At 32.9% G+C, this 10876-nt stretch overlaps 1 protein-coding gene across 1 annotated transcript; it reads left to right on the top strand.

Moving 5' to 3' along the window:
* Nucleotides 1-3894: 3894 nt before the first annotated feature.
* LOC130670532 (uncharacterized) lies at nucleotides 3895-4986 on the top strand. The gene has a single exon (XM_057473947.1). It carries the CDS (start codon nucleotides 3895-3897, stop codon nucleotides 4984-4986), a length of 1092 nt encoding a protein of 363 aa, XP_057329930.1.
* Nucleotides 4987-10876: the final 5890 nt, after the last annotated feature.

Below are 10876 nucleotides of genomic sequence, written 5' to 3'. Positions count from 1 at the left end.
TCAAGAAAATCAGCAATATAATTATTATACTTGATTGTCGAGTCTTCATAAAAACTACTATCTGGCTTATAATTTTTTCTATGAGCATTTGTCATCTTTATAATTTCAAGATATTTATTTTTATCATTCTGTGTGACTTTCGAATCATCCGGAGATTTTTTAAATAATAATTCCAATAAACCAGGAGTCACTGAGTAATTTTTATTTTTTATATTAATCACAGTATCATCAAAAGTTATTTCAGAATCACCAATGTTAAAATCATTGTAACATCGACGGACACCATATCTCAGATCTATATCTCTACTTTTTTTATACACTTTAAATAAATAAGACTTTATTTCACTGCTAGCTGACTTAGCAGGGGTACTCGATGCAGCAGGAGATATTTGTGTTTCTTCCAGAGTCCCGCTTCTATCTTCAGAGATGATACTGTTATATTTACTTGCATCATCAAGTTCTGTATTATAATTATTCACAGTTGAATTATTTTTGTTAACTTCTTCAACTTCAGACTTGACTTCTTGTTTGATTTTATGTTTTGATGATTCGACTAGACTTTGTAGAGGTGTAACAATAGGCTTGAACATTTCACCCATTGCCTTCTCAGCTGTGTCTTTACCCAACTTGAGCATTCTGTGCTTCCGTCGGATAGCATCACTAGCCTGAGATATCTGATGTAAGACATCTCGTTGCTTTGAATGTTCCTCAGTCTTCATGTTGATGCGTCAGAGTTCACTTAATCTCTGATTGTTGTTCATCAAGTACAAGTTAATTTATACTAATAAAACAATCAAATCCTTTTCTATATCTTCCACTATTTAGCTCACTGTTTTTGTCAATCACTACAAACCCATATTTACCATCATCATTCCAACATGCTGAACACAAGTCTTTGAATAAATTGTATGGCATGTCAGTATTTACATGATCATCATACACATGTCTCAAGTTCATCTCATCTTGACGAAAGAGAACTATAAAATTTGCATTGTCACGTATCAAATGTTTAGGGATACGTGTGTAAGTCTGACAGAGATAAAAACTGTCAACATCTTTGTGTCGACCCATGCAAAAATATGCTCTGATATGATCTTGTTTTTCACAAGCAACATGATCAAATATCATCAATGAATTTGGTTTTGCATCTTCAGGTTTCAGTACTTCTTCGTACTCGTTAAATGTAAAAAATTCAATACCTTCTATTGGTTTAAGTAGTGATTCTAAAAATTTGTATTTCGGTTGATTTAAAGATTTTGAGTAGAGATAAATATTATCAAATCTCAAACCGTTGGGGTGTATGATGAGTGACAGCAAAGCATTTGTTTTTCCACAATTTGATGGACCACAAAATATAGCGCGTACACTGTTTGGCAATAAAGCTCCGTGTCTTTTAACTTTTTTCACTCCTGTACCTTGAACAATTTGATCAAAATTTATTACTGGCAACTTGGCCTCTTGACTTTAAACTCCATGTTGACAGTTTCCGGTCACAACAACAACTCACTCAGCGAACTATAAGTACCAGGTTTTATAGGATTTTCAGTCAGTCATGATGCTGCTACTATGGAGAGCAGGTGTGTGAATACCAGTCGTAGAGGTTTTGTAAATAGTATAATTAATAAGCTGCCATTTGAACTACATATACCTGGATACCAGTACTGTGGACCAGGCACAAAGCTAGCCAAGAGATTAGCTCGGGGTGATCCTGGAATTAATCCTCTGGACGCTGCGTGTGAAGAACACGATATCGCATACTCGTGTAATCGTGAAAATTTGGAAGCACGTCACGAGGCTGATCAAATACTTGCTGAGAAGGCGTGGCAACGTTATCAAGCAAAAGACGCTGGTATTGGTGAAAAAGCTGCTGCGTGGAGTGTAAATAAAATCATGAAGATGAAAAAAAGATTCGGTATGGGGCTGAAGAAGAGAACAGCTAGTAAGAGAAAGCCCAGTAAGAGGAAGACTGGGAAGAGAAAAGCTAGCAAGAGAAAGATAAGTGTGAAGAAACAAGTAGCACTAAGACAAGTTGTCACAGCTGTCAAAAAGTCCATAACTTCTGGTGGTGATCCAATCAAAACAGCATTGAAGGGTGCTCGTCAGGCAGTTAAAAAATCTGGTGGGAAAAAAAATATCAGGTTGCCTCGAATTTTACCAGTTCCATCTAAAGTTGGTGGTATACTATTATTTTTAATACCACTTTTTCCGGCTTGAGTGCAACAGGAGCTTTGGCTGGAGGCACTGCTGGTATAGCAAAAGCTATAAATGATGCGAGTGCTGCTAAAAATCGATTGAGTGAGAGCAAACGTCATAATTTGCAAACGGAACAAATATCTATGGGTAAAAGCTTATACTTGAAGCCTTATAGACGTGGTATGGGTTTATATTTGAGACCATATCCAGCAAGCAGAGGATGCAAGTCAAAAAACAAGTAGAGCTACCACATCGAGCACTTACAAACATCGACTCACTGAAGTACGCTAAATTTCTAAAAATTCCAAACTTTCGTGGTGTTTTTATGAGAAACGATTTACCTGAAACTGGACCGAGAAAAAATGAATCAGCTATTATTAATCTTGATGATAAACATGGACCTGGTACTCACTGGGTTGCATACAAGAAAAATAATGATAAAGTTATTTATTTTGACAGTTTTGGTAATTTACAACCACCACAAGATCTTATGGAATATCTCGATGTTGGTAGAGTGAAATATAATTACAAATGATATCAGGATTTTGATACAATTATATGCGGACATTTGTGTCTCAAATTTCTTACTGGACAACTATAAATTGATGTGACTTTGTATACAACACATCAGTCATGGCTGAGTCATTCACATTAACACTGACAGGATCTTCATCCGAGTTGGAGGCTAACTACTTCCCTCCAATTGAATTATCACCAACTAAAAATTATGTTCTGGGGCTTGTAGAGTTATTAACATTTAATTCGATACCCAATATTGATGTGGGTGCTAATAAATTCTATGTCTCTTATCCTGTGGATAATATTGATATCGAAAAAATTGATACAAATAATGTTGATGATAATGTTGATGAGAAAAAAATAGTCAAGAAAAAAAGAGCTAAGAGAAATGCTACAATAATTACAAAGTTTGATGACAATATCTCAGTGACGGAAAAGAATATTAATATAGAAGCTGAAAAATATGAAACTATTGAAGAGAGAGTCTTGACGATACCACCAAGAAGTTCCGAGATAACTGACATTGAATAATATATTCAAAAGAAATTACGAAGACTCAGCATCAGCATCAGAGCCAATAATAATGAATTGAGAAGTGAGATAAAATGTGATCAATTTATAAATTTTACACCTCAAGATTCTATTGGTCGACTATTGGAATTTACAAATCGGAAGCTGATGCCACATAAAACTCACTCATCAGATTTACCAGTGAAGATATTAAAACTCAATGCTCTGAGAGTTGAGTGTAACATCACGTCTGGTGCTTACATAAATGAATACAAAGTTCACACTATTCATGAATTTTTCCCAAGTGTACCACCAGGATATAAGATTGTTGAATTGCCATCACACGTCATTTATCTACCGATCGCCGTACAAGCAATACAAAATCTCAGACTGAGAATTGTAGATCAAGACGGAAAACTGGCTAATTTCAGAGGTGAAACGATAACCATAAGACTGCATATAAAGTCTATAAAATAATGGGTATCGTGTATGAAACATAAAGTGGTGCTGGGTATAAAAAGACAGCAACATGGTCAAGCAACATCAGTCACCGAGTACCTCACAAAGTGTTAACACTTCAGAACACTCAGTTTCTACAGAGCCCAGGACTAAAATTACGTGGAAAATTAAGAAAATAAAAATTTATTTTTGCTGTTTAACGTGTACACGACTATGGCAGCGGAAATCTTAAATATTCAACGACAAATCATTTTTGATGAGTCAATTGCACACTATGAAGCGCATGCTCATCTCCCGTATGCTTCATCAACATTCAACAACAGCGATGAAATAAGAATTGCAGTTCAACACCAAGATTTGTGTCTACTTCCAAGTAAAAGTACATTACATGTGTACGGAAAATTCACAAAGTCCGATGGTACAGCTGTGAGTGGAACGACTCACGTGGTCAACATGAAAGTTTGTCATATGTTCGAAGAAATACGTTACGAACTCAATGGTGTTGAGATTGATCGTAGCAAAAATGTTGGTATCACAAGTCTCATGAAAGGATACACATCACTAAGTCCTGCTCAAGAAAATATACTTGAAAATTCAGGCTGGATTATGGATGAAGCTGTGAACAAATTACACAATGTCAATGGTTTCTTTGATATATCTATACCGCTAAGTCTTCTGCTTGGTTTTGCTGAAGAATACCATAAAATTGTAATCAAAGCAAGACATGAATTAATTTTGATAAGATCAAATTCTGATTGGAATGCATACATTGTGGCCACACCTGCTGCTGGAGCTCATGCTGAAGCTGTTAAAATTACGCTGCAAAAAATCGAGTGGATTGTACCATATGTGACTATGGCTGATAAACAAAAAATTGAAGCTTTGAATTATATTACAAGTGATCCAGCTATCTCAATCAGTTTCCGTGCTTGGGAGTTGTACGAGTATCCTCTATTACCAAATACTTCGAAGGACATATGGGCAGTCAAAACTTCTACGCAGCTCGAGAAACCACGTTTTGTGATACTTGGATTTCAAACAGCAAGAAAAAATGACGCAACTAAAAATGCCAGCGGATTTTATCACTGCAACATCAGAGACATAAAATTATTTTTAAACTCTCAGAGTTATCCTTATGGGAATTTGAATCTCAACATTGCAAACAATCAATATGCTCTGTTGTACGACATGTATATAAATTTCCAAATTTCATACTACAACAAAGAACCTGAGCCACTGCTGACGAAGAAAAAATTTTTTGAACAAGCACTACCGTATGTTATCGATTGCTCGAAACAAAACTAATCAATTAAATCTGGACCAGTGGACATTCGCCTAGAATTTGAATCTGCAAATCAATTTCCTGCGCAGACATCAGCTTATTGCCTCATTATACATGATCGCATAGTCGAGTATAATCCCATAAGAAGCATCGTACGAAAACTAATATGAAGACTATTCAATTTAATCCAACGCCAACCATACATTATACGTATGTATGGAGATTTGCACACAAGCAAGCAAGAAGAGGCGAATGGGAACAAGCAGCAAGAGATCGAGAACGATTTAAACAAAGAATTAATAAATTAAATATAATTATTGAACCTGTATTAATTAAAAAACTTACATTTATAAATAAATAAACTTTTTTATATTGACATATATTGTTTTTATTATTTTTAACCTAAAATATACATTTAAGTCTTACATAACCTTAAATATTTTACATAACCTCAAATACATACGAAACTACAGTATTTTTTTTCTTAACCTAAAAATATACATTTTGGTCTTACATAACCTCAAATACATAATAAACTATAGATATTTTTCTTAACCTAAAAAGTACAATTGCAGCAATCTTTTCGGAATGGATATGCAAGGCTATTAGGGATATCATCATAGAAAAGAGAATGATCTCGACACCTTTGATATCCAATTAATTTTTCATTATTTTGTAATCGTTCCAGTAGTTTGTGCCAAGCGAAATCGATTTGTTGGGTTGCATTTTCAATGATAAATGCAACATCAAGACATGCGATATCTTCATTATCCATACACAGTAAGTTCCCCAACTGATTGAAGATCTGAACCGACTTTTCATAGGTTGGTTGGTTTCTATAACAAGTCCAAAATCACTTCTTGAAAAATTGAATATTTATTGAGAAATAACACTGAAAACTTCACTTTAAATGCATTACAAATAATATGATAGTAAATTGATTTGAACGACTTACAATTATGATAATAATATTACTGATTAAAGAAAATAAGGAATAGTACTTCTATTCTATTTAAAATAAAGTTATTCTTAATTAATAGTTCTGTAATTATTCTGATTTCTTTCGGTTCTTCTTTCTAACTCACTACCGGCAGTCAGCGATTGCAGGTGATGCTACAACTGATATTATTACGCTCTGAGAAAAATTAAACAATAAGTAGTCATGCGGCCGATAGTGAGCGTAAGAACATCACTGTCAGCACTTTTGGAAGTGACCGTGAAAATAATGTACTGAGGCATAACAATGGATTGACTAACAGAAATATCACTAGCATAAAGTTCTTTTATCACAAATCTGCCATCAGGCATCTCAAAACCCACAAAATCAATTATTAGTTCCATTATTGCGGTTTGTTAGCTTTAAACAATGACTTAGTTAATATGAATGTGATTTCATGACACGCTTCTTCGTAATTTTTGCGATCATTAAAGTTTAATAATAATTCTTTCCAATGAGAAAGTTGTAAGTTGATTTCTTTCCTTCGAATAGCCAATTCTTTGTTACTTTCCTCATTCACTTTTATAAAATAATAGGAATCTGGGATAGCGTCGTTGTCGTTGTCACCGTAGTCATCAAAAATATCACTTTCGCTGCTTATATCCTCAAACTCGATTTGGGCATCGTGGTTACACTCATCAGTGCATACATGAAGTCTGTAAAAGTTAACAATTGAATATTTATAGTTAAGTTATTGAAAAAAAAATAATAATTTTTGAAATAATAATTCTTACATACTTTGAACCGTGAGGACCCATTTTTTATGATTTCCTAAGTATACGTAATTGTAGTTTTTCCGTTTTTTCACTAATTTCAAATAGATTTTTTACTAACTTTCTTTTTTCAGCACAGCCTGGACACGATACATCTCGCGCACTCTCAATAATTTCAATATTTTTGTCAAATGCAATTACATCATTGATGAATTTACCAATATCCTCAGGAGGTATGTCACCAAATAACGATTCAATAATATCGTCAAGATTATCAGTGTACGGCCGGTTATGTAAGAGAAAAATTCTTTCACTTTCACTGAATTTATGATCCATTTGCACAAGCTGTTAACTAGAACGTTTCTCGATGTAGACTGACTGCTGCTGCTGCGAGCTCTCGAGCTCAGCGCTCAGCTCCATTCCCCCCACTCTAGCTCTAAAACAAGTTCAAACCTGTTAGGTGACTCATTTACTACGCAGTTAAAAATAAACAAAGGAAAGTTTTTTTCTCGGAACTGGATGAGTCATCATCTAAAAATAAAAATTGTACTACGCAGTTAAAAAATAAAAAAGAGGGGAGAGAAAACGCCATCTCACGTCTAACGCGAGCTCAAAATGGCGGAGATGAGCTCAAAGAGAGCTCGAAATGGCGGGAATGAGCTCAAAATAGTCCCAGATAAGCTCAGGCGGTAAAATAGGCCCCAGATAAGCTCAAACGACACCAATTAGCGTCAAAATGACGTCAGAAGGCCGCAGATAACCACACCAACAGTCGATACATCACTAATAGTCGATACATTATCGACAGTCGATAACCAACAGTCGATAACTTACCATCCGCCAATCATTAACTTACCATCCGCCGGTACAACAGATCATGCCCATCTTGCCCCAAGTGAGCCAGAACCCCCCCTGTCTATCTACTCACAGGACATCATTTCTCCGCCAACCTACCTGTTAAAAATAAAACCCCATAGAAACTCCTTAAAATACTCCTTTTCACCACCTATAACAAGAAAATGGAGGTAGTAAAAAGAAAGAATTTAAAGCCACCAAACGAAATATGGGGCAGCGTTGTGCTGCAGATAGTCATTCAAAAACCGAAGGGCGCGGGCCCGGCAGACCCTCTGCTGTAGCGGTACAATCTTCAACGCTAGATCCAACGGACAAGTGCTGAGGAGATCATCGTACTCGTCGTCCGAACAGCAAAGAAGATACTAAAGGAGAAATAAAAAATAATGAAAATTTATTTTTTTTTACATAATAACTTAAGTTTTCAAAAATAAAAATTTTGAAATGTTTTATAGAAAAATTTTTGAAAATTTTTCAAAAATAATAACTTCAGTTTTCAAAAATAAAAATTTTGAAATTTTTCAAAAAAAAATTTTGGAAATTTTCAAAAATAATAATTTAAGTTTTTAAAAATTTAGTTTTGAAAACTTCAAAAAAAAAAATAATGTATAAATTTTGAAAGTTTTTCAATAATAATAACTTAAGTTTTCAAAAATAAAATTGTTAAAAATTTTCAAAAAAAATAAATTTTGAAAGTTTTTCAAAAATGAAAACTCAAGTTTTCAAAAATATGAATTTAGAAATTTGTCAAAAAAACATTATTGAAAGTTTTTCAAAAATAATAATTCAATTTTTTAAGAATAAAAATTTTTTGAAAATTTTTCCAAAATAATAATTTAAGTTTTCAAAAATTTAGTTTTGAAAACTTCAAAAAAAAATAATGTATAAATTTTGAAAGTTTTTCAATAATAATAACTTGAGTTTTCAAAAATAAAATTGTTAAAAATTTAAAAAAAAAATAAATTTTGAAAGTTTTTCAAAAATGAAAACTCAAGTTTTCAAAAATATGAATTTAGAAATTTGTCAAAAAAACATTATTGAAAGTTTTTCAAAAATCAGGAGACACGGTAGTGTCTCGCGCCAAGTACACGTTCAAACACATATGTATATGTGTAAAGTGTCATGGCGCGAGCCTGCCGTGTATCTATACCGTAGACATAGTCGTTTTTGGCTCTTTTTAGCTCTCATTTTTAAAAACTTTTTTAAAATAATAAATTTTCAGAAAATTCCTTCTCTATTCGAAAGATCATTGATTGTTCGTCTTAAAATTATAAAACTTTATTCATTTTAGTTATGAGAACTAATTTAAATAATGAAATTAGGCCAGCATATACTATAGCACCCCCAATTTAGACACTTTTATAAATTTTTTCATGCAAAAAGGGCACTGCCAGAGAATAAAAAGTTGTAAGAAATGCCATGATTCAGTAAAACATTGAAATTTCTTTACAGCAATGGTTCATTTTTGCGCCACCAGCGGTGCTTCAGTCTGTATTTTTTACTATAGTTTCATTGAGTTATATAGAAATTCTGATATAAAATTCAAACAATCCGTACTTAAATTATCGATATCATATCAGGAGATGACGATCAATAGAATGTAAGAACGTTTTAGATTTCAATGATACAAATAAATCCTTGTTAATGTCTAAGATGAATTTTTTTTATTCATTTCGTATTCAAAGTTTACTTGTATTTTTTAAATGTTTCCTGATTTTGCATACATATATAGATACATATATACCTATACCACAGAAATACCTATTTGTGGGTTGCTAAAAATTTTTTTTTTTATTTTCTTAAGTTCTATCTAGTTATATCCGCTAGGTGGTATCAAAATCGTATAATATTTAGCGCGATGACAGATACAGATGCTCCAATAGTTACTTTAGCTTGAAATTGACGGTAATTTGATGTTGAAATTGCCTGAAATTTTCTGCCTGAATTTGCCGACATTTTGACAACAAAAGTTGGAAAGAAAAATTTGCGGTTAATTTTTTCTCAATTTAAAGGTTAATTTTTACTACAAAAAAAAAAATCCGTAATGTTCGTTCTTACCATTTCAGAAGGTAAGCATATTTATACATAAAATTGTCTACAATTTGAGGACAAAAAAATACTTAACAATTTTTCAAGTCAAATTAACAATAAATTGACATAAAATTTGCCTGAAAATTGACGACAACTTTTTTCTAGTCAACTTTTGAAGTGAATTTGCATTCTAATTCGGGCAGTAAATTTACGTCAAATTCAATAGCAAGTTGCATACAAATTATCGTCAAATACGAAAAAGTCCGAAGTTGACAGAAATTTGACGAAAAATTCAACGAAACTTTTGTAAGTAAATTTTTGCTAAAGCAAACTGTGCTATTAGGGTGTTGTCATTGGCTGTCTTTGACCGAACCTCCCTAATAGCACAGTTTGCTTCAACAAAAATTTCCTTGAATTTTTCTTCAAATATCCGTCAACTTCGGACTTTTCTGTTTTTGACGACGATTTGCATACAACTTGCTAAACAATTAGACGTCAATTAACCACCCGAATTAAAATGCAAATTTACTTCAAAAGTTGACTAGAAAAAATTTTTTGTAAGTTTTCAGGCAAATTTTTACATCAATTTATTGTTAATTTGACTCGAAAAATTGTATAGCATTTTTTTACCGTAGAATTGTAGATAATTTTATGTATAAATTTGCTTACCTTCTGAAATGGTAGAAACAAACATAAATGACTTTTTTTTTTATCGTAAAAATTTACCTTCAAATCGAGGAAAAATTAATCGCAAATTTTTCTTTCTAACTTTTGCTGTTAAATTGTCAACAAATTTAGGCAGCGAATTTCAGGCAATTTTAATATCAAGTTACTGGTAATTTCAAGCTAAAGTGGCTATTAGGGTATGCATAAGGATATACATATACATCTATATATTCTAATAGCCACTTTAGCTTGGGACTGACAGTTATTTGACAGTTGAAATTACCGAAATTTGCTGCCCAAATACGCCAACAATTTGAAAGCAAAAGTTGGAAAAATCAACTTAATGTCATTGTCTGATGGTAACACTTGTAGTCAAGTTGAATACAAGTTACAGACAATTTACTGTCATTTTAACCGTAACTTTGCTCTCCAACATTTTCCTTCAAGTTGGCTTCAGAATATGGCAGTGGCTTGAAGTTCAATTGCGGTTATGGTGGCTATCAGGGTACTTCCCTAATAACAACTTTAGCTTGAAATTGACAGTAATTTGACATTGAAATTTCCTGAATTTGCTGACATTTTGACAGCAAAAATTGGAAAGAAAAATTTGCGGTTAATTTTTCCTCAATTTAAAGGTTAATTTTTACTACAAAA

This window comes from Microplitis mediator, chromosome 6 (assembly GCF_029852145.1).
Source record: "Microplitis mediator isolate UGA2020A chromosome 6, iyMicMedi2.1, whole genome shotgun sequence".
Taxonomy (NCBI): Eukaryota; Metazoa; Arthropoda; class Insecta; order Hymenoptera; family Braconidae; genus Microplitis; species Microplitis mediator.
This window is presented reverse-complemented; position numbering and strand designations above follow the sequence as displayed.

Coding starts and splice junctions, on each gene's coding strand:
- LOC130670532 (XM_057473947.1), top strand. CDS start 3,895: ATGGCAGCGGAAATCTTAAATATTCAACGACAAATCATTTTTGATGAG.